Here is a 24,239-nt window from a genome sequence, read left to right as displayed (position 1 = left end):
GGATGCACCTGGGGCCTCTTGATAGTTCCCAGGGATTTCATGAACCCTGCAAATTCCCCAGCTTCCTCCCTGGAGACTCTGAGTCATTAAACCTGGGTTGGGCCCAGATGCATTTTTAACAGGCAGACAGATAGTTCAAACGCAGGGATCTAAAGACTGGTTTGAGGAGCTTGGGCTTAAGGGAGAACCTTGCAACTGCATGTTGGCAGGATGGACCTGACGCCGGCTCTGGCTGGGCTGGTCTAATTCCACGAGCCTTGGTGTGATCATCCCCCCACGGGGGACCCAGATCCCACTCAGGCATCGGGGGTATGAGATCTGTGGGTCTCCAGCCAGTGAGCGCTCCTCGCTCTTGGGCCTTCCACGGGAAGGTCATCCAAAGGAAAAACGAGACACTGGCCAAGTTTCTTTGACCCAAAAGAATCTGAAACACTATAGGAGCCCTGGCGTCACAGTAAATACTTCCAACTAGGCCCACATATATGCACATCCCAAGATCCACGCCTTTACCTTGTCCCTTCCTGCCAAGTAGAAAGAAAGAACATGCAGGTTTTTTGTTTATTTCAATAAAAGGATGGGGGAAGGTGCCTTCATGCCCATTTTACAGACAAAGAAATTGCACTCAGAGAGGTTAAGCATGTTGGCCCAGGACACACAGGAGTGGGCACCGGGGCATGAACTCGAGGGGATCTATTTCCAGACCTGGCTTCTTGCGCTCGCCTGGCCTGAGCCAGGTGGAGGGGACGCTAGCCTAAGGCTGATGATTCCAGGTGCCAAACGGTTCTAAGGCAGGTGGGTTCTGGATGCTAAGGAACAGGCAGGAAGGAGCGGCTGGGCTTGCCCTGGCTATCCTGGAAGGCTTCTTCTAGGAAGTGACCGTTCACCTGAGCCAAATGACGGAAGGGGGACAGGTGTTCCAAACCAGAAGCCCAGAGACGAGGAGCACTGAGCCACGCCCTGTGCAGGGCGCTGGGGCCGGGTGATGGGAAGGTGGTCTCTGCCGCTGGGTGCTCACCTTCAGATGTGGAGCGAGCGGGGGTGGGGACGGGATTCCGGTGCAGCAGCTGCTGGGACAGGCTCCTCCTGCAGCCACGGGTGACAGCTCAGGGCTCAGGCACCAGGCTTGGGGACCAGCATCTAGCCTCTCGTGGAATCGTCACAGCAAGTGTGTGCGTGGCACCCCGGCTGCTGCCGCATGGAGGAGGGAACGGGGGCAGACAGGACCAGTAACTTGTCCCAGGTCATTCGGCCATCAGATGGCGAGACTGGGTGTTGAGCCCAGACTGCAGTCTGTGGTTCTCCCACTCACCCTGTGGCCCCCAGACTCTGTCCACGTCCCCTCAATGGTGCTAGGCCCCAGCCTGGCCCCGTCTCCAGCTCCTCGCAGCTGCCAGGCTCCTGCGGGTGGAGAGAGCATTGTTTCAGGTGACTGGGGCGCCCCTCCTCTGGATGCAGACGCCCCCAGACTGGGGGCCTGGTTGTCCAGGCAACCGCCCAGCTCCAATGCTGAGTCTGTGGGGGTGGGGTGGGAAATTCAAGGCCCTGGAGGGGATGGGCCGACGGAGGCAGACAGAAGCAGGCCGGTTCTCTCTCCCGGTTCTGCAGAGGGTCTGCAGAGTCGGCCTGCTGCTCCCTTGCCCCCAGAGTCCCGCCAGTCAAGGCCCTCCCCTTTCTTGGGTCCCTCTCCCCTCCCCTCCTCCAACCTCCATCCCGAGGGTCCAGAGACGCTTTCCCAGGAAGAAAGGAAGTCTCTCAAGGTGGCTGGAGGCAGGAGCAGCCGAAACCTGAGTGGGACTGTTCACAGCCGTGTGAGGAAGTGATGACGAGAGTCCAGAGGGACCTGGGGACAGCCCGGGTTAACTGGGACACCAAAGGACTTGGGAGGCCGGTGGGGCCCACAACCTCCAAGTCTGCGGTGCACCGGCTTCCACCCCTGTCCACTGCGGACTCCTCTCAGGGCCCCTGAGGATGAGTTCCACTTGGATCGTGCTGCCACCTCTGGGCCACCTTCTGGCTGTGACCTGAGGCCCCTGAAGGAATGCGGGGGTGGGGTGGGGGTCCTGGGAGGGAGGTGCGCAAATTCTCCAAGCAAGAATACTGGGGTGAGTGGCCCTTCCCTTCTCCAGGGGCATTTGCCCAACCCAGGGATCCAACCCGCTTCTCCTGTGCTGCAGGAAGATTCTTCACCCAGCCACCAGGGAAGCCCAAGGAAGGAGGAATCTCCCAAGAAGTCTGGAACGGGATGGGTGGCTGGGGAGGCAGGGGGACTTGCTGGGAAGGTGGCTGTGGCCCCAGGCCGAGCCAGGAATGTGGTGACAGAGGGAACTTTCAGATTTTTAATGAAAGTTTTTGGCTGTGCTGGGTCTTCATAGCTGCAGAGGCTGGCTCTGGTTGTGGTGAGCAGAGGTGCAGTGTGCGCACGTCTCACTGCCCTGGCTTTTCTTGTGGAGCACGGGCTCCGGGCACAAACAGGCTCCAGCCGCTGTGGCACTTGGGCTCAGCAGTCGCGGCCCCCGGGCTCTAGAGCACAGGCTCAATGTTCGGGGCGCCCGGGCTCACTGGTTGCTCTGCGGCAGGTGGGATCTTCCCAGACCAGGGACAGGACAAACCTGCGTCTCCTGCGTTGGCAGGCGGATTCTTGACCACTGAGCCACCAGGGAAGCTACTCTGATCCTCTTTTTGACCTCAGATCTGCTTCTATTCCCGGTTCCAAGGAAGTAACAAAACCAGGGCCTGTTCCTCCCTGCCCAGCAGGCTCTCCTCCGGCTTCGTTCATGACTGTGTCTCTGTCCTGCGGCATCAGTTAGCACACTCGCTTCCTGGGTGCACAGCTGGGTTTCCATTTGAGTGGGGTGTGGGTCCTTGGGCAGAGGACTTTGGGCAGAAGTGGCCCCTTCTCTTTCAGGAGCAGGCGGGGACTCTGTGCCTCGCTGGATGGATGGCTGGTCCTCACGGAGCCCGCCCAGCTTTGTGCCTCTGGCTTCTCCTGGAACAAAGGATGGTACCTCCTCCCCTCTCCTGCCTCCCAGGCGACGGGAGCCTGTCCTTGGCTCAGACCCAAGCCAGGAGCTGGCGGGGGCCGTGGGAACCACTCTCCCGCCCTGCTGGGGGCGTCCAGACGCCGCAGCTGCCCTGACGGCTGAGGGTGGGTGGCAGAGAGAAGGGACCACTGTTCCCTGGCTTCTGGGGCGGCAGCTATTGCCGGGGCTGCAGGACTCTTTAGAAAGAACGAGAGAAGGCGCTGGGCAAGCCGGCAGGACTTCCTTCTTGTTGGCTGTCGCTGCGTGGGGAGGGGCGGGGAGCTTGGGAGCAGAGAGCTGCGAATCCGGGCTGATTCTGTTTTCTGCATCACACTGGGTGACCAGCTGCACCCAGGGGCCTCTCTCGGGGACAGCAGGGCAGGCCCGGCTCCAGGAGGCGCCAGCAACGCAAGAAGAGAAGCACAGGCGCCTGCAGGCGGGTTAGGGTTAGGAACAGCAGCTCCTACCGTGCATTCCAGCAATTTCTGAGGACCAGACACCGTAAATCCCTGAGGAGCTACATGCAAACGAGATTCTTCTCCCTGAATTCGTTTTTTTGGCAATTGCCTTGTTTAGGGGTGGGACGGGCTGGAAAAAAGTCAGCAGAGAGAGGTAAACTGACATTCATCCTTTTTACGTAGTAGGATCTACAGCAGCAGGATAACAAGTTCCTTGGAACAAGGAAGTTTCTCACCGCACTTATCTAACGGGAAATGGTTCTGACTCTTGGCGCCTCCAGGCTAGGGTCTGGCTCTGGGGGACTTGAGCTCCCCAGGAACCACTTTGTGCTCTGGGGCTTCCTTCCCGAAGGTACAGAAATAAGGCTTCACTGGGTCGAAGGCTCACTCACAGCTGGGGAGGGGGGCGGGCCCTTCACCGGGACCCGGAGTACCCTGGGACTCACTCCAGGAGGCCCACCCGGACAGGAATAAATCAGAGTCACCATCGAGACTTAAAGGACATTTATTATTTTTTTTGGAAGGTGGAGGGGGGCTTTACAAGGGTCTGAAGCTGATAACTAGAAAGGAAGATAAATAAAATACAAAGCCAGTATGTTGTGGCAAAATTCCAGGAAACACACTGAAAAAAAAAAAACAAAAACAAAACAAAAACCTTTACAGTTTAAAACTGCTTTTACTTTATACATAATTACAAATTAATATACAGCATCTGGGTTTTAACCCCTCTTTATTTAATAGAAATAAATGCACAGAAATGTCCATTTAGCATCTGAAAACGACGAAAGGACAGCAGAGGTATCAGGTGTCTGGGAGCCGCCCTCCTGCACGTCCTGGGGTGTCCTGCGCGGCAGGTGGGGTGACACGCCGGGAACCTCAGACGGAACGGTGACCGCGTGGCCCATCAGAGCCCCGGAGCCCGGGGCGGCCTGGGCGGTGGAGGGCGGGGTGAGCAGAGGCTCGGCGAGACCCGGGGGTCCGGAGCAGGCGGCCGCCGTCCGCGGCAGGAGACACGTCAGCCAGCTGGGTCTGCCCGTCTTTAAACCTTCGCAAGATGGAGAAGGAACTCAAGGCCAGCTAAGCTTCTGACAAATTAAATTCGACTGGTACATGCAAAGAAGCCTTTGTGGTTTTTTTTTTGTCTTTTTCCCTCTTATGGCAGCACTGAAAGACTTCTCGTCTTAAAACCTGGCCAGCAGGCAGTAGATTTCAAAGCGCTGGTTAACTAGGAATGTTATGCTACACTGCAAGAAAGAAAATGAAGAAGCCAACCAAAACGAACCCCTGGCCTTCCTGTCTCTGAGGGTAGGTCGGAGCAGAGGCGCCAAGTGGGGCTGTGACCTGGGGCCGCCGGTGAGCATGTCCCATGGCCCCGCTGCGGGATGACAGGCACTGTGCCTCGGTCCCTGCCACCGCGACATGGAGGGTTCTTTCTGGGCGCCTGCAGTCCAAGCGTGTCCAGAGCTCTCGGCAGTGGCTGGGGTCCCGTCCGAACCACCCTCTTTATCGGCTGCTGAAGCCCACTGTCCAGTCCGTTTCTCCCAACTTCTGCCCCGCACCAGCCCCTGGGCCTGGTCGTCCACGGGGCACACCAGGGCCCCCATCAATGCTGCATCAACACCCACAGCTCCAAGCTGACAAAAGATCCTCGGGAGCAAGAACTGGCTGTGGAAAAAAGAACCTTGGGGTCCGATGGATGAATTACAGAGTACTTCTGTGAACCACACCTTCCGGATTGGAGGTCTGGCCCTAAGGCTAATGGTGCTACCTTTTAGCTAAGGTGGGGCCTGTTTATAAACCCCTACACATTAACACCCAGCCTCCAAACAAAGGGGCAATAAACCCCGAGGGTCTTACAGCGCGTGCTCCCTACTGCTCAAACTAGGGGCTTGGGAAGACAACAAGTAGCAGGAGAATGTCCGCAAAGAACAACTTCTAGTGGTATTACCCTGAGACGTGAGAGGATAAAAGGTAGGTTCGTACCTTTCCAAATAAAAACCGAAACCTCGTTCGGGAGCTCCTCCCCACAGACAGCTCTCGTGGCGGCAGAGGGGGGAATGTTGTTAAAGGCTGGGGCTGCTTTTAAGCCTCTCCATTTTCAAAGAAAACAGTCAACAGCTGATTGTCGCGGAAGTGGAGCCAACCGTGGGGAGCGTTTAAAGTGCACATGTCGCCCGTCAGCAGACTAGGACAGCGACCGCTGAGATGACGGAGTCCTGAGAGAAGGCGCAGCCTCCTTCCAGGTGGACTCACGAGATTCTGGGAACCTGGGGACCCTGGGTGGCGTCTCCATCTGCTCCCCAAAACCTAAACACAAGGGAGGTCAGGCCCCTGATGCCCTAAGCTGAGAAGCTCGCCTTCCCAGCTCGGGCACGCTGCGGAGCGCCGAGTCTTGAGTCGCCCGGAGAGGCAGCCCCTTCTCACAGGAAAGAAACCGCAGCAACCAGGTCAGGCCTCGAGGTCAGAGGCGGCTTCGAGGTCTGAAGCAAAAGCAGGAGCAGCAGGAATCCTAGGTGGCCCCCTCAAACCCCACACCGCACGGGGAGGGGGGCCAAGGCACGGAGAAGCACAGGTCTGGGTCAGGGGGAGACGCCCTCAGATTCAGATTTGAAGCCTGTCCAAGCGCAACCCGACCAGGTTACTTTTTAAGTTGTGGGGAGCAGGCGGAGGGCCAATCGTGTCAGAAAACTATCACCAAACAGCCAAGGCAACCGCAACTTCACAACCAGGTGGGAATGAAGGCCACTTTCAAACTGAGATCCAGAAACTGTCCGGGCTCTGCTGGGGCAGAGCCTGTGTGAGGGCAAGGCCGCCAGCACTGAGCGCCGGCCTCACGCCCAGAGCCAGGGGCGCCGGGCCTACACGGACGCCGGGAGGATGCAGGTCCCCATTCACCAGCCCCTTCTTCCAGCAGAGCAGGACGGGGACCCTGAACCAGTGACAAGGACAGGGCGCCGAGCTCCCTGGGGTCTCAGCAAGGCCACAGCAGGCCAGCCATCCTCAGAGCTGCAGGGATTGGCGGTGGAGGCAACCTAACCTTCCGATGTTCAGGGTCTTTGGTTAGGGGATGGGGTTGGGGGCGCATATCGAGGTTCAGTAGAAGATCAGCTGGTTCTCAAAGCATTTTTGAAGGGTAAGAGACTGCTGTGATAAAAATGAGGCACATGGAGCCCATGGGTGGCAAGTTTTTTTTAACTCTCAAGCAAGGAAGAAGACCTCTCTTGGTCAAAGAATGAGGGTGGGGTGGGAGGAGGGAAGGAAAGGGACTTCACCCGCCACCCTTAATTTTCCTTTGGGCCTTCAAGGCACTTTGACAGACCTGGAGGAGTGAGGATGCAGCGCGGGCTGCCTGACCGGACACAGTCAAAACCGTTGAGCTGGTGTGTTCACCCTTAACACACACACACATACGCACACACACGGACACACACACACACGCACCTGGCACACAAATAAATAAAACAAATCTAAAGCTAAAACTTTTAAACCAGACCTCTTTCAAATAAACTGAAAGATAGATATCTCCATCTGCAAGACCAGCTTGCAATTCATCAACAAGCACCAAGGTACAGATCTGTTTGTTTTTAGAAAGGTTAAGTTCAAAGACCTATGCTCCTGAGGGGCGAAAGGCAGGAATCAAAGGCCACATAGGAAGCACAGAATTTTCCAGGGTCTCCCCCCGCCACGAGGCAGGTAACAAGCGTAGCAGGTGCGGGGGCCTCACGGGGGAACGCTCTGCACCGGCCAGCTGGTGACGAGCCTCCAGGAATACAGATGGAAACACGGAAAAAAAGAGAGAAGGAAAAAGAACATGCAGACAGCACTTGTGGCATCTTCAAGGGACAGAGTACAATAACCATCAGAACTTTAGACTGCAAAACTTGGAGAAATCAAAACTGTGCCAGGCCTCCTGACAGAAGGAGACCCTTCCAGGCCATACCTTCTGGACCAGCTTGTCTCCTGGTCTGAACTGGAGGGAACCACTTCATATGCCCAACGCGCCTACCTGCACCTGCTTTTCAGCCAATTGCCTAGGATAGGGCGGTCACCCCACCCCGGAGGAAGAGGCATGTGGCTCCAGGGCAGGCAGAGGAGCGCTGGGGGGGCCACCCTCTTCCCTGGCGCCTGGCGGGGGCGCAGACAAAAACAGCTTCCCTGGGGAGCCACTGCAAGGCCCTAGGGGTACAGCCAGGGGGTCGCGGTCACGTGCAAATGGCCAGTGGTGACCGGAAACTGTCACTCTGCAGGGGTGACGGGGAGGTAGCCTCTCCACTTCATCTGTGCCCAGAATCCATGAGCAAACATCTTGGAAAGCCAATATAGAATTTCTTTTAGATCTGATGACATTACTTTTTTTTTCCCCCCAAAGTGACTGAAACACCAAAATCAAGGTGTTTCAGGATCATTTGCTTTTTAAAGACATCCAGCCTTCTTTCACTGGTATTCACAACTGTTTGCCATCCCTTCTGAGTGAGAAATATACACAGCAGTGGGGGTGAAGTGTGCACGGGTGGGTTTGCCAGGAGACAGACCTGGGCGAACGCCAGATGAGACTCAGAGCACACCCCCCTGAATGGTGGGGGGGCAGCCCCCTTGTGCAGAGCTGAGCTGAGCCCACCAGGCGTCTGGTGCAGACCATGCATGGTCTGTGGTATTCCATATGTCTATACAGACGGGTACTGTACGCATTCAGATGAAGCGCAAACTACTTGCGGTTTGATTTTTGGTTCTGTCCCAGAGCTTCAGACCACATTCGCAAACACCCTCTCGGCCTCGAGGCATTCCTGGCATGTCACAACCATCCCCTGGACTTCCGGGGCCACTATCCTCATTGTAATGTGACCTCAGCAGGGCTTGCCAGTGGCTGGGTTGCAATCCTGGGCCTCCTTCCCCACCCTGACCCCCAGGACCGTGTGTCCCTCGGGCCCAGGTCCCGGGGCAGCGAGGAGGGCCGCCAGGCACAGGCATCGGTGGGGGGCAGTGCGCACAGGATGGCGGGGGTGAACGGTCACCGTGCAGGACAGCAGCGGGACCGGTCAGCAGAAAATCTCCTCCCCCTCAGCGGGTACCTCCGAAGCAGGACCGTCTGGAAAAAGGAAGCCAAGAGGGAAAGAGAAATTCAGACAAAACTGCTCTTTTCATTGGTAAATTCTGTCCTATCTTCCCTAAACACAAGTCCCCCAGGATGCAGATGCTGGGCAGGTGGGCGATGACTTCTGCTGTGGTGCCCCCTCACTGATATAGTGAATGAGGTCCTCAATGATCTCCCGTGTGTCTACAGATCCTTGAACTCAACAGAAGACAAGCCTGGAAACAGGGATTTCTGTACACCCTCCCACACAGAAGGGAGAGGCCAATCCTGATGAGAAGGACTCAACCTCGTGTCGTGTGGTCTGATTGTGTGCCTGGCACTGGCAGGCACTCAGCTAATCCTGAGCTGCAGGGTTCCTGGGTGTCTGGGCTCAAAAACACCAGTCTTGTATCTCCTGCAGGATTAAAGCTGCCCTCGGAAAAGGCTCACCAAGCAGCTATTAGTATATTATTTTTCTTTTCTCCCCTGGGTCTTTGAGAAAACAGCGTCAGTTTTATTGCTTTTTGAAATGCTATGTAAAGCTTTAAACTTTACAATAGCACAAAAGCAATTTGCATCTTTTACACTTAAATATATTTACATGGTAAGGGAAAGTACTTGCCTGTGAATATATAGAATCTTTAAAAAAAAGTGATCCTCCTTTACAGTAGAAATTTCTTTATACAAGTATCTCAACTTGTGTCTTTAAACAAAAAAGTTAGTGATTGGTTAAGAATCTTATGAGATCGCAACAAATTCAGCTTTCCACTGAAGCCGCTTTATTACTGGACCAGGCCGCAAGGCAGGGAGGACTGTAACTGAGTCACTGAGTTTCCGCTCCTCGTCTGGACAGTGAGTGTGAGAAAGGAGCCTGCGCTCTACTCTGCACACACGCCACGCAGAGTGGGCTCCTAAAGGCTTCCTGAATTTCAGTTCTCAGTGTAAGTCCCAACAGCCCTCTGTGGGCAGAACAAGTGGGTTTGGTGAGACGTATGTGGCTCAGCTTCTACACGCCTGAAAGGCAGGCACCTCTTTTTAACCCCTACTGTGCTGCTAAAGCCCCCAGGGGCGGCGCGGCCAGAGGGAGACCTGGTGTGTGACTTACCCCCGGGCTGTGAGCGGCTTCCTTTGCCCTTCTTCTTTTTCTCCTTCTTTTCCTTTGGCTTAGCTAACCCGAACAGGCGGGTGGACGTGGACGTGGACACTGGGGTCTGGCTCTGAGCCTCTGGTGCCCTGTTTGTCTGGCTAGCGGAACCCAGCATGTGAAAAGGCCCCTTCTCTTTGTGTGTCCGAGACATGCTGTTCCTTTTGGGGGACACCGAGAGTTCTGAGTCCAATGACCCTGATTTGGCTATTGAAGGTGCAGGTGGCGAGGGGGTCTCCTCGGGGTTCGGAGAGAAGGATGGGATCCGCAGCAGCTTGGTGTTTTGATATGAAACCTGTACATGGTGGAGAGAAGGGATGTCACTTGGGGGACCGGCAGCGTCCTCAGTGACTGCTCAGTGAGCATTGCACAAGGTCGCTGGGGACGCTGGCGTGTCAGCCCCGTGTACACTCACTGCCTTGGACTCTCGAGAAGCTGAAATACCCTGAACTTCTCAGTTCCGTTCCCCACCCCCTGTAGTATCTACGGAAGTGCTAAATGACCATCTTTATACCTTGACTACTTCTATTATTAGCACTGTAATGAATGAATAGCACCTTCGATGAGGCAGCTCACAATTCCCATCCCCTGGAGAGGCAGGAAGAGCTGCTTATCCAGTGACTGACTTACATGCAAGAGTGGATAATTATTTCAGGGCTGAGAGATTAGAGAGATCTGTTCAGATTAGAGGGCAGGTGGAGACGTGTTTACACCAAGATCCTGGTCAAAGGTCAAACTGAAGATTAAAGAGAGAGACTCTGTGTTCTCTGGGCAGCTTTCCCAGGGGAACCCATTCTTGCATCACACGAAGCACGGCCTGGCCCCTGGCTGCCCCCCCACACACCTGGAAACCTCTGCACGAAGCCTAACTGCCCCGCCTCTGGAAGATGTCAGGGTCCTTTTCCTTCATTGTTGAAGGTCAGTTGAGCAAACGAATGGCAACATGGGTATCAGGACACCCAGGGGGCTCTGGCTTCCTGTTCTAGAAGGGCCAGGGACCACCACTGAAACAAACTCGGGGGGCGGAGTGCTCCCCACAGGTGGAAGACCTTCCTGAATCAGCAGCGGCTGCAGAAAAAGGCTTCATCCACAGTGGCGAGACGCATGGGGATGAAGCAGAGCCCAGATAGGCTGGGCCCGCCCCTGTAGCCGATACCCACTGACCCCACCGCGTGCACTCTCTCACTGAGCCGGGCATCAGAGCCCTCATTGCTCGCCGAGCTCAGGCACCGGCTGTCTGCTGCCTGCAGTGCGTTCTCTGTTCAGCGACAAGGTCCTTTAGGTTCTGATTTCTCACGTGGCACAGAGGGGCTGCTCCCCAAATCCTGAATGGCTGACTACCACCCTCACAGACACTGAGGCCACCCCAGCCTAAATTGGCCAGGCTGAGGGCAAGGGCCAGGTACCCCCCTTCACTGGCCTGGCCAAACTCCAAACTTTCATGCACTTCTCAACCCCTTAGAGACAAAAAGAAGAAAAAGACTCACTTCCTCACCTGTCCCTGTGCGGATGCACAAACAGATTCTATAAAATCAGCCTTTATATACTGTATATTCTATCTGTCTACTCTCCTCCACGCTGGGCACACAGAGGGTAATTTTTAATTGGAGGATAACTGCTTTAGCATGCATAGTTAGTTTAGTTAGCATGGTTAGTTTCTGTTGCACCACAATGCGGATCAGCCGTATGTACACACACACCCACGCCCTGCCGGGCCTCCCTCTGTCCCCGAGGCCCGCGAGGCCGTCAGGACCCCAGGGCCCTCGCCAGTATCCCGCTCGCAAGGCCGTCAGGACCCCAGCGCCCTCGCCGGTATCCCGCCCTCGAGGCACCTGGCTGAGCCGCTCCGAGTCCCGCCGGAGCTGCTCCTGCTCGCGCTCGAGCAGCCGCTGGGCGGCGCGCAGGCGCTCCAGGTCGCCCTGGTAGGCGCCTTTCCGCTGCAGCAGCTCGTCGCGCTCACGCTCCAGGTCCTGGCGGCCACGCCGCAGCTCGTCCTCGCGCTGCGCCAGGCGCGCCTCGCGCTCCGTCAGCGCCCTCTCGCGGGCCTCCCACTCGCGCTCGTGCCGCCGCTTCTCCTCCTGGTGCTGCGCCTGCTGCCGCTGCAGGTTGGCCAGGTCCTGGCGCTGCTTCTCCAGGCTGCGCTGCTTCTCCTGCTCGATGAGGGAGCTGGGCCGCGACGCCGTCCGCGTGAGTGCCCGCTCGCTCAGCAGCAGCTTCTGGTCCTCGATGTAGCTGTCCTGCTGCAGCACCACGCCCTGCGGGGAGACGCACGAGGGGGCGATGGGCACGAGGGGGAACGATGCCCACAAGAGGGGACCGTGTGCCTAGCCTGCCCGGAGCATGGCTGGCGCCCTCCCCTGCTTTCTAAGCTGCTCTGGGAAAAGAACTCTAGGATAACCCTGGGCGGCAACCAAGCGGGAAGGTCAATGGTGCCAAGACTTCAATTTTGCAGTCAGCAGCCTTGTCTGGGGTGGAGTGTGCCTTTGGAGGTGGGAGGAGTTATGAACTGGATTGGTCAGATCTTTAAGAAAGGAAGGGACCTGAATTTGAGGATACTGTGTGTGAATGTGCGCTCAGTCGTGTCCCACTCTTTGCAACTCCATGGACTGGAGCCTGCCAGGCTGCTCTGTCCATGGGATTCTCCAGGCAAGAATACTGGAGTGGGTAGCCATTTCCTTCTCCAGGGGATCTTCCCGACTCAGGGATTGACCCTGGTCTCTTATAGTCTCCTGCACTGACAGACAGGTTCTTTCCCACTGGTGCAAAAAGTCGGACACCTATAAAGGCTGTCCAGACTGGAAGCATCTCCTCTGTGAAGGCCTGCATCCCCTGCGCTCTGAGGCACAGCTGTTAACTGTGCTCTGGGTACCTGCCATCCACCATCTGCTCAGCAACTCTAGTCTCAGAAGATCAGTGAGACTCTGTAGTGTAGTGTAAGTTGCTCGGTCATGTCTCTCTGTGACCCCAAGGACTAAGCCCACCAGCCTCCTTTGTCCATGGAGTTCTCCGGGCAAGAATACTGGAGTGGGTTGCCATTCCCTCTCCCAGGGGATCTTAACCACTGCATTTTGGAAACTTCCTCATCATGATAGCCAGTCTCTCTTGTCTGAGGCTGTATTTACCCGTAAGAAATGTATAAACCTCAAAGATCCAGGCCAGCCACATCCTTGTCGGTCTCCCTCTCAACTAGGAAGTGAAGGGACAAAGGAGAAAAGGCACGTACCTGCAGAGTGCTGAGGAGCTCGTGGAGATGGACGACGCTCTGGATGACCTGCTGCAAAAGGAATCAACAAGCCGTCAGCTCAGACCCCAGCACGCTGTGTGTCACCCCACAGGAACCCACCCTAACCCACGGCAAGAGGCCTGCGACTCCATCAAGCATTTTCACGCTGAAAGCGCCACACAGAGTCAGCCAGAGCCCCAGAAGCCAAGAGAAACCAAGTAAGATCAACAAGCGTAACTGTGTGGGGGAGTTACGCACAGTGCAGAGTGTTATAAAGCTCCATTATTTAAAATGACTGGTACAAAAATGGCACATATCCCAATGTAACCCGACAGAAAGCTCAGAAGCAAACCACAGCATTTAGAGTAGGAGACAAGAAGCATTTCTAGTCAACGGAGAAGAAAAGAATATTCAGTCAATTATTTTGAGGAAATTGGGTAAATTGGAAGAACTTAAGTTGATATCCAGCCTCACAGAAAAAAAAAATTCAGTAAGCTATAAGAGAATATGAGAATGTTTTTTCATCTTCAAAACGGGGAAGGCTTTTCAAAGACAGCAACCAGAAAGAACACACACACACACACACACACGAAATTTCAACTTTTACTATGTAAAAATGTATAATAAAAATCTGGCAAAGGAGACAGTGAACAGAATGAGGCAAAAGCAAACAACCAAAATCTTTGATTTAAAAAAGGCTCTCAGATTAATAAGCAAAAGAAAAGACATTGTAGTAGAAAAACAGGCAAGGAACATAAACCTGCAATTTACAAAAGAAAAAATACAAATGGTCGAATATGTAACATATTAAAAATGATTCAACCTTATTTGAAGTCACAAAAATGCAAAAATGAAATAACTACTTGAAATTATCAAGCCAACAAAATGTAAATTAAAAAAGAATTCCCAGTGTTGGTGAAAGTATGATGAGAATGGATGAATTCTCTTGTACTGACAAGGTTGAATGTAGTATAACCTTTCTAGGGAAAGGATGGCATGCTGAGGAAATAATCATAGCCTTGCAAAAAAAAAAAAAAAAAAGTATGAGGATGCTCTTGGCTGCATCATTTACAAAGCAAAAAAGCAGAGAAAGAATTGACCATTGGAAAGATTAAATTATGGCAACTAGCATAATAATATACAGCTGTTAAATAGCATGTTTTGTACAAATGTCTCAGGAAAATGCTTCTCGAGTGTTAAGAAAAAAAAAAAGCAGGATATGAAGTTCCAGGGAGTATTGAAACAAACTGTGTAAAACTATTTTTATGCAATTCACACTCACATAAACTTAGACACATAAATACATGTCCTGTGGAAGAAAAGGCTGAAAATAGAACGCCACACATTTAATAACAGTAGCTATTTCTCAGCGGTAGGATATTTACTTGTTTTCCTGTTTTACATTATTGGATGTTTTTCCAATCTTCTACCATGAACATGTATTCCTTTTATCTTAGTTGAAAACACAAAAACTTAATTATCAGGCTTAGCTCTTCGGAGAATACTTTTTGTCCCTTTTTAAGTTTGATCTTAATTAACAGAGAGGAGGAGAAGTCCCGGCCGGCCAGCTGACTCTGGCTGAGCACCTGTAGCGTGCAGTCCGTGCTGCACTGGTCTACGATCTCTTACCCAACTCTTCTCACTCAGCGCGGGGTGGGGCGCAGGGAGTTGGCAAGTGGAAAAAACAACTAAAGGGCTGCTCTTTAAGCAGCACAGGAGTGGGACAGTCTGCGTGAGAGCAGGTTTACTTCCTTCACTGAAGGGGTTCCTTCAGGATGTCACAGTGTGCAGACTAGCAGGCCAGCACAGAAGACAAACAGCTTCGTGTTTTAGGGGAAAAAGGAGCGATTCCCTGCATCTGAAATTCTGAAACGAAGCCCCTCAGGGATTTTAAGGTGTTCTATGAAAAGCAGGAGAAGCAGAGAGCACAACCTGAGAGGTATACCCTAGCCCCTCCCCGTCCCGGGTCTAGCTCCAGCCTGCTGACAATGTCACACGTGCAGACTCCACTGAGCTTGGAGCCTTCAGGAGGATTTCCTCAGAGGAACCCAAGGAGACGGGGAGAGGGTGAAAGACCTGGGTTACCCTGCAGGGTCAGTGGAAGGCAGGGAACCTGATCTCTAGCCAGGGGACGCCTGGGCTACTTTTTAGAGTGACATATGGAGTCAGAAGCAGTGCTCAGAGAAGAAAACTCAACTTAAGTCACTGTGCAGAATCACTCACAAGTTCCTCTGTCACGCTTCACACTGTAGCTTTTGGTGCCAGGTTAAAGTTAGAGCTAAGCTGGAGACAAATTCTGCTCAGCATGCGTGGATGGACAGAAGCCACGGTGGGAGCTCTGCGGCCCACGTTCAGAGAAAGCCAGGGGCTGCTCAAGGACAGAGGAGCAGAGGCTGGTTTAGGAGGCAGCGATTTTCTGGCAAAAAACCGCCAGGACAATGCCCTGGGGCCCACGACAGCACAGTTTGCTCAACACAGCAAAGCAGAAACGAACAGGCTCAACCTAGCAACTACAACAATATCATACTCCTTTAGAGAGCTCATAGTGTTCTTACCTCACTGTTTCTTTTAAGCATAAATACCAGGTTAGCATTTCCACCCTATAAAATAATAAAAAGTGCATGTAAAAAAAATGAAGATTAAGGCAAAATTTATATTCAGTGTGTGTCTAAGTTATGCTGTGACATCCCGTGTTCATTCTTTTCTACATTAGGGCAGTGAAGAGGTGAGGCTGACCTGTTGCGGAAGCCTTGCAATGAGTTCAGGTGGGGGTGGTGTATGTTTAAACAAGGCTCTCAGTGAAACCAGTCCAGCCGGCGGAGCTGTGTGCTGGAATGTGATGTCCAGAACCAGAGAGGCCCGACGGCCAAGAACACGGGGCTCTGAATGGTGCTGTTTGTTTAGAAAAGTGCTTTCTTCGCAAGATGATATAGGAGATAAACAGGGCAAACTGGGCATCCAAAACACAATCACAGTGGACTAATTTCAAGATGATGAGCTTAGAAGAAGGGCCCAGGAAGACGGAGGGAGGGAGTGTCTCTTAGAAAGAAATACCTTTTTCAGACCGCTGTCCGACTCGGTCCTCCTGAGATCTTGGCCATCGTCTCCCTCCTCCTTCTCACCTCCTACACAAACAAACAAACAGTATTTTTTTCAAGTTGCAAAACAGATTAGCCAAGAAAATACTATATACACAGCTTAGGTTCAAAATACTTCTGAATCCTGGTAATGCCAGTAGAAGGGCAGCCACATGATTATTAAACAGTTTTACTGACACAGAAGAACTAGGAGCAGAAAGGAAAAAACCAGTCTTATTACCCCTTTTGATATAGCTTAGCTGAGATCCCAGGAAAACCTCTTATTACTCAAAATGAACTCAACGCAGATGGAGGTCCCTGAGTTCCAGCAGCTGGATCCTTAGGACCTCACTAGAACCTTCACCGTCTGAGCGGCACAGAGGCGGTGGAGCACAGATGGTTTTTCGTTGTGATGGTGAACGACTGCCCTGAAGAGCACATGAGCTCAAAACCACTGGCCTGGGGGCTTCTCTGCCAAGAATCCACCTGCCAGTGCAACAGACTCGGGTTCGATCCCTGATCCGGGAAGATCCCACATGCTGCGGGGCCACTAAGCCCGCGTGCTGCAGCTACCGAGCCCGCGCGCCCTAGAGCCGGTGCTCCGTAGAAACCACAGTGAGAAACCCACACACCAAAGCCAGACGGTAGCCCCAGCTCACCACAACTAGAGAAAGGCCCGTGCAGCGACAGAGACCTAGAGCAGCCAAAAATAAATAAATACAGTTACATCAACACCACCCCCTGACCTTTTGAGGCGCTCATCTGATGGCTGTCAAATCCTCCGAAGGTCTCCGCCCTCCGGGGCAGGGACACGGGGCCGACCACAGCCTCCTGCTCCAAGGGGCTGCTGATGACCTGCCCAAGAGAGCCTCTCAGGCTGCCGCTCACCAGACCCTGCAGGATCTCCACTGGAAGAGAGCAAACAGGAAACACTGACATCTCCTCTTGCAATGGAAAAAAGAAAATCTCCTGATTAGCACACTATATGCACCGGGAAGATGATCAGAAAATCCCAAAGTAGACTACGAGACTTCCTTTGCTCACAGAAAGCTCTCAGCTAAGGACAGGTGTTGCAGTTGGAATCTGTTGGAAATGCACAGATTAAACCTCCAGCCTTATTCACGTGAGATCTAGGAAATGTAGAGAGGATACAGGAAAGGCTGGAGAAGGAAATGGCAACCCACTTCAGTATCCTTGCCTGAAAAACCCCATGGACAGAGGAGCCTGGCAGGCTACATTCCAAAAGGTCACAAAGAGTCGGACACGACTGAGTGAGCACAATACAGGGAAGGCAGAGTAATTTACTGGAAGGAGCACGGTTCCTGCAGTCAGACCAGAAATAGCCAAAAAGAAATCCCCAGGAAGTGAGGTGTGCCAATTTGAGAACAGCAGTGGAAAGTGGCAGGCTTTCTGCCCCTCCTGTAGTGAGATCAGGGGGATAGGGAAGTCTGAGCATCTGAATTATCAACCCCGACCAGCCACGGTTCTCTTCTAGAGCAGCAGTGTCCCACAGGAAGGAGAAAGATCTGAACGTGGAGTAGAAATCGAGCAGGAGAGATGAAGGAAAAAGAAGGTCCATGTGGAAAAAGGGAGGAGAAAAGAGGCCAGGAATCTCCTAAGAAAAGTCACTGTCCTCTTCTAAAAACACTGCAGGAAAACAATAGACGAGTCCATGAAGTGAAAAAACCTATCTGAGCCTAAAAGTTTCAGTTCTGTTCAGTCACTCAGTTCTGTCTGACTCTTTGTGACCCCATGGACTGCAGCACGCCAGGCCTCCCTGTCCATCACCAACTCCCAGAGTTTACTCAAACTCATGTCCATCAAGTCAGTGATGCTATCCAACCATCTCATCCTCTGTCGTCCTCTTCTCCTCCTGCCTTCAATCTTTCCCAGCATCAAGGTCTTTTCAGATGAGTCAGTTCTTCACATTAGGTGGCCAAAGCACTGGAGTTTCAGCTTCAGCATCAGTCCTTCCAATTTCCTTTAGGATGGACTGGTTTGATCTCCTTGCAGTTCAAGGGACTCTCAAGAGTCTTCTCCAACACAAAAGCATCAATTCTTCGGCACTCAGCTTTCTTTATAGTCCAACTCTTACATCCAAACCTGACTACTGGAAAAACCATAGCTTTGACTAGATGGACCTCTGTTGGCAAAGTAATGTCTCTGCTTTTTAATATGCTGTCTAGGTTGGTCATAGCTTTTCTGCCAAGGAGCAAGCGTCTTTTCATTTCATGGCTGTAGTCACCATATACAGTGATTTTGGAGCCCAAGAAAATAAAGTCTGTCACTGTTTCCCCATCTATATGCCATGAAGGGATGAGACTGGATGCCATGATCTTAGTTTTCTGAATGTTGAGCTTTAAGCCAACTTTTTCACTCTCCTTTCACTTTTATCAAGAGCCTCTTTAGTTCTTCTTCACTTTCTGCCATAAGGTGGTGTCATCTGCATATCTGAGATTATTGATATTTCTCCTGGCAATCTTGATTCCAGCTTGGGCTTCCTCCAGCCCAGTGTTTCTCATGATGTACTCTGAATACAAGTTAAATAAGCAGGGTGACAATATACAGCCTTGACGGACTCCTTTCCCAATCTGGAACCAGTCCATTGTTCTATGTCTGGTTCTAACTGTTGCTTCTTGACCTGCATACAGATTTCTCTGGAAGCAGGTCAGGTGGTCTAGTACTCCCATCTCTTTAAGAATTTTCCACAGTTTGTTGTGATCCACACAGTCAACAGCTTTGGTGTAGTCAATAAAGCAGATGTTTTTCTAGAACTCTTGTTTTTTCTATGATCCAAAAGATGTTGGCAATTTGATATCTGGTTCCTCTGCGTTTTCTACATCCAGCTTGAACATCTGGAAGTTCTCGGTTCACATACTATTGAAGCCTCACTTGGAAAATTTTGAGTACTACTTTGCTAGTGTGTGAGATGAGTGCAGTTGTACGGTAGTTTGAACATCCTTTGGCATTGCCTTTCTTTGGGATTGGAATTTTTACATGAAAATGAGTGACAGAAAAATATCAAAGTCAAATCCCACACAAAGTTAAGAAAAAAGAGAGAAAGAAAAAGGGGTGCAGCTGCCCTACACATAATAAAAGCACATCAGAAGGACATGTCCATAAAGTAAGTGAGCTAACAAGGTGTTAAAAAAAAAAAATTCAAGATTTGGAAGAACCTAGTCAGAATGAAGAGACACAGAAGGGAGGTGGCAAAACTCAAATAACTAGAAACAAACAAACAAAAAATACCCCTTTCTGAAAACTAAACTAGAATCTGAGAGCAAGTAAACCCAACAGGAAATGACTTAAGAAAACAGAAGGTGAAAGGATATATTTACATGTCAAAAAGATGAAGATACAAAAAAAAGCACTCTGGGAAAGCAAGAAGTGCTGAAGACAGGCAAAGGTGATCCAATAATATGGATAGTGGGAGTTCTTGAGGAAGAAAATCAAAGCAAGTGCACAAGAAAAACACTGAGAGCTACAAGAACACATCTCTGAAATCTGAAAAGTTTGTGACTATAAATCAAATCTGTAAACCTGAGAGCATCATTCCAGAATCACCATCACCAAGGCACATTCTAGTAAAATGACCTGGATTTAGGGAAAAGAATCCTGTGGGCATCAAGGCGAAGAGCATGTGGCTTATCTATGGGGGAAATCAAACTATGACTGGCCTCTGAAATGTTTTACGTCAGAGAAAAATGATAACACATTTGAGAATAAGGTACTTGACGAAACTGGGAACCAAGGATTTTACGTCCAGTAGAACAGACTTTCCAGGATAAAGGCACAAGTTATCGCCAGTATGCAAGGACTTGGGGGGTGTTATCCTCATGAATCTCGGAGGAACTAAGGAGTAAGCCTCAGACATCCAAAATGACTGGGGGGTCGCTGATGAGAGCTGGTGGTAATTCCTGCAGAATGAAGACTACAGGTCTAAAAAGGGGAGTGCCATACACAGTGGTTGGAAGTGGACAGTGTAGACAAAGTACCACTGATCAAACGGGGGGTGGGCGGGCAGAGCATGTAAGAGTCCTATTTAGTGACAGTAGTATTAGTACCTGTGTGTTAGGGTAAACATAGGATACTTTATTTCTATAATGTATCCTTAAGAATGAGGATTCACAGTATGGAAGAAAAGAGACACAGGTGTAATACAGAAGAGAGAAAGTAAAAACGGCTTCACAGGTGGCTCAGTGGTAAAGAATCCACCTGCCAATGTAGGAGACATAGGTTTGACTCCTGGGTTGGGAAGATCCCATGAAGGAGGGAACAGCAACCCACACCAGTATTCTTGCCAGGATAACCCCATGGACAGGGGGGCCTGGAGGGCTACAGTCCATGGGGTCACAACGAGACAGACACAGCTGAGCATGCAAGTAAAAACACTGTAGTTCACAAGGTGAACTAAAAATATACTAGTGTAATTCATTACCATCCCCCCCTTCACACACATTTCCACCTAAGAAGTCCACTGAAGAGGCCCAACCTGCTAACAGTGAAAAGCCCAGCAGTGACAACCACCCCCAGCACCTAGATAGTGGTCTTGAGACATCATTTCCCACTAGAAGAAACCACAGCTTCTCAGAGAAAGGCTAATGCCAGACATGTGCAGAAAACAAGATGAGCCCGGAACATCTTAACAGAGCAAACAGCAGAGCGGCTCTCAAAGACCGCTGGGGTCATGTCAAAAGGGTTCAGAGGCAACACGAAAAGGTGCACGTTGGCAGAGAGGGAGGCCCTTTTAAACCTTTTCAGTAAGGATAAGAACTGCAATGGCTTAAAGCCCATCAGATATGTTTAAATCCATGAGTCTATAATAATATTTTAACAGTATTGGTCACTTTCAGAGTATGACCATAAGTCAGTTCACTATTTTGAAAACTGGTAAATAATAGGGGGGAAAAAAGATTTATCCTTTTATCGTGCTTCGCCTATATGTTACAAAAAATAATAAAAAAGACAACTAGACAGTTTGTGGCTCCAGATGAAACATTACAGGAACACAGTCTGCCAGAGGGGTTTCACCTCTGAGCAACTGAGCCCCCAAACCCAGCTGAGCATCTGAAGGAAACAGAAGGCAGAATAGAATCACTGAATGAATAAAGTCCAAAAAGAGAACCCTGTAGGCCAAAAAGCTCACAGATAACCTGTGTGGAAAAGAAAGGGATGGTGGGGCAGGTGGAGGACTGTAAATGAAGAACCTTAAAAATGAGTATCAAAAACCACAGACACAACTAAATCACAGTGTCTATAAACATGCCTAAAACCACATATATGATTTTACATGGCCACATAAAACCATCAAGAAACCTAAGTCATTACTCTAAAAGTCATAATACCTGTGCCTTGTGGGAGGGAAGGAGAGAGTTGTGATGGGGACAGGAGATGTGGAAAGGCTTTTAGGGATCTGGCCAGATTTTATTTCTTGACCTGGGAAATAGTTATAAGGATGCTCACTTGATAATAATTTACTGAAGCAAAACATGTTTTGGGTTGTTTTCTGTATTTTGTGCTTCATTTTACAACGAAAAAAAGTACTCACTGGTAGATAATGCTAGCATGCAAACCACTGTGGGTAGGGGGGGCAACGCTGAATGTAAATTACCTTCATTTATTGCACTTTTCATTAAAGGTCCTCCTTTGAGAGCCTCTTCTGTGTTGGAGCGGAAGAGGGTTCTACAGCTGTGGGTTGGGGAGCAGTCCTCTGGCAAGGGCGTGCTGCACTCAGTCATGTCCCGGAAAATCATCTCCTTCTCTTCCAGCAGGAGCAGGATCTGCTGGTCCTTTTGCTGAAGTTGCTCTGCGGGCGTTTGGAGAAGGGATCTGGTCATCTGACAGGTCAGCAAGAGGCGATGACTGAGACACGCATGCCACCTCGTGGCAACGCCCGGGACAACAAGGAACACAGCTTCCCCCACACCCGCTTCCTGTTTCACTCTGAGGGCAGTATCCGATTTTTCATCCATCTACTTGGAAAACTATCCTGGGTCTTTTGAGGCAAACCTGGGAATTTCCGATGTAGCAAGTGTGTGCTGTGTCCCACTCTCCCATTGCCCTGTTCATTGCTCAGCCCCTGCACTCTTCCCTGGCTCTGGTCTCTCCAAGGGGACTTTTCACGCCTACATCCAGCCAAGTCTTCCATCTCCTCTTCTCCAGCGACATGTAAACCTGTTCCCCGCCCCGGGCCCTCAGGCACTGCTAGGCTCTCTTCCTCCCACTCTGTCTCTGGCACATTACAGACTTGCACGCGCTTGGTCCCCCGCCCCCCTGGACCGCTCCCCACACCTTACACACTTCCTTCTGGGGGATCTCATTCACTCCCACGGCTTCACTTGCTGCTCACGGGCTGACAACTCAAAGTGTTAGTTGCTCAGTCGTGGCCGACTCTGCGACTCCATGGACTGTAGCCCGCCAGGCTCCTCTGTCCATGGGATTCTACTGGAGTGGGCTGCCATTCCCTTTTCCAGAGGATCTTCCCGACTCAAACCTGAGTCTTCCACATTGCAGGCAGATTCTCTACTGTCTGATCCACCAGGGAAGCCCATTAACTCCCACAAGACACCCAAGTCCTACTCACTTTTCGGGCACCAGGATGCTGAGTCTCATTGTCAAGTGGCACCTCCACTTAGACGCCTAGTTCTCTGCGGTCAGAAGCTTCTGTTCTCTGCTCCTGCCCCCACCCCACCCACCTCCTCCCTGGAGCCCCGGCCTCTTCCTCAGTCAACAGCACCTTCACCCCCCGGATACCCAGGCTGGAGAGCTGGGGGAGGTTTTTCTCCCACCACCCCCAGCGGTTCCTCATTTCTCACTCGCCTCCACCCTGCCTCCAGCCTGCTTCTCACCCAACTTCTCCGGAGAGTCCCCCAGTTGGCGTTCCCACTCCTACTGGGCTCTCCCAGCGCCTGCAAGCAATTCTCCCAACTGGCATCAATACTGATTTAAAAAACTTGTTTACATTTTGCTAAAAGACTGTATCAGTCCCTGCTTGAACTTCAGCATGTGGTTCCAGGCATGTGGACCAAGGCTTTCAGGCTTGGTCTCCCATCACTCAGCCCTGGCTCTCAGACACACTAGATCTTCATTCCTTTTTCATTTTCTACCTACTCTTCTTCATCTGTTGAGTGTTTTTTTTTTTCCAGATGTAGCTTCACGGGTCAGTTTCTCCATGAGACTGACTACAGGCAGGATTCCCGGGTCGCACACACTCTCTACGTGGCTGGGGTCCACAGGGCCTGTCATCTACGTGGGTCTCCCTCACAGCAGGGGCTCCAGGTCAGGAATCACTGCATCCCCAGCCCCGAGCACTGTGCCTGGTCAGGTGCATCAAGCATGTGAAGAGAAGGCTGTTCCCTTCATGCTCATGTACATGGCAGAAAACCAACACGATATTGTAAAGCAATTATCCTTCAATTAAAAAGCAGGCAGTTCTCCTCCCTGCCATCCTATTCACAGGAAGAGACAACAACGAGACACTGCCTCCAGTCTAAACCTGTCGATCTATTTTTTTTCCCCCTCTCACTGTTGAAAGAGAATGAACTGAACTCCTCGGGAGCCTACATGTACTTGACTCTGGGCCTTACTTCTCTCCAGAGCACCACACACGCTTCTTTCAGAACACTCAGTAGCACCAAAGGGGAAGACACACGAGCAGCTCGGCAGACAGCAGGGCCCGGCTCTGCAGGGATGGGGCTCGAGGCCCTGGGCTGCTCCGCTGTGGTGGGCCCAGCTTTCTCACTGCTTAGAGTAGAGCCTTGCAGGGGCGGAGATGAGACCGCACGGGACAGCAGGCCTCGACAGACAGTGGTCCAACCTCACCCGGAAGCACACTTCGCCCTAAGTGACACCCTTGGAACGCAGGGCACCGTGGCAGGGGTGACTGATAAACGGATTAACTGGGAAATTCTTTCCCTCAAACATCTTTCTTCTCTCCTTCCTGTTTTAATCTCAGATGTGCCTGTGAATTCCAGCAACTTCTGTGACAAAGTACCGAGCCTGTCCCCAGGGAACACGGACACTGATCCCGCGACAGAGAAGCAACATCCCCACGATCTGGTGTCAGACGCGTGCCCCCGGGCCACGCTCACTGTACAGGGTGCTCCTGCAGGGACCTGTGTTGGCTCTGACTGGCTTCTCTTTGTCTGGCCGGCTCTGGGATCGACTGAAAACCTGCAGGGGTTGTGTGTGACGGGGCCCCCTTCCCCCTGCACCCCACTGCCCTGACAGGCCCTTGGGCCGCTTCC

General features: G+C 51.7%; 1 protein-coding gene across 8 annotated transcripts in view; it reads right to left on the bottom strand.

Moving 5' to 3' along the window:
* Positions 1–3,967: 3,967 nt before the first annotated feature.
* Positions 3,968–24,239, bottom strand: part of AKAP13 (A-kinase anchoring protein 13) — a 314,908-nt gene continuing 294,636 nt past the window's right edge. For all 8 annotated transcript variants that reach the window (XM_065906801.1, XM_065906802.1, XM_065906803.1 and 5 more), the window contains 8 exons: positions 21,605–21,799; positions 16,740–16,901; positions 15,971–16,041; positions 15,472–15,516; positions 12,917–12,967; positions 11,526–11,948; positions 9,655–9,988; positions 3,968–8,564 (listed from right to left, as the gene is read on the bottom strand). In XM_065906801.1, the coding sequence (XP_065762873.1) occupies positions 8,515–8,564; positions 9,655–9,988; positions 11,526–11,948; positions 12,917–12,967; positions 15,472–15,516; positions 15,971–16,041; positions 16,740–16,901; positions 21,605–21,799 (1,331 nt within the window). In that variant the 3' untranslated portion in view covers positions 3,968–8,514. The remainder of the gene's footprint in view (positions 8,565–9,654; positions 9,989–11,525; positions 11,949–12,916; positions 12,968–15,471; positions 15,517–15,970; positions 16,042–16,739; positions 16,902–21,604; positions 21,800–24,239) is intronic.

The sequence above is a fragment of the Muntiacus reevesi genome, chromosome 15 (assembly GCF_963930625.1).
Source record: "Muntiacus reevesi chromosome 15, mMunRee1.1, whole genome shotgun sequence".
Classification (NCBI taxonomy): domain Eukaryota; kingdom Metazoa; phylum Chordata; class Mammalia; order Artiodactyla; family Cervidae; genus Muntiacus; species Muntiacus reevesi.
This window is presented reverse-complemented; position numbering and strand designations above follow the sequence as displayed.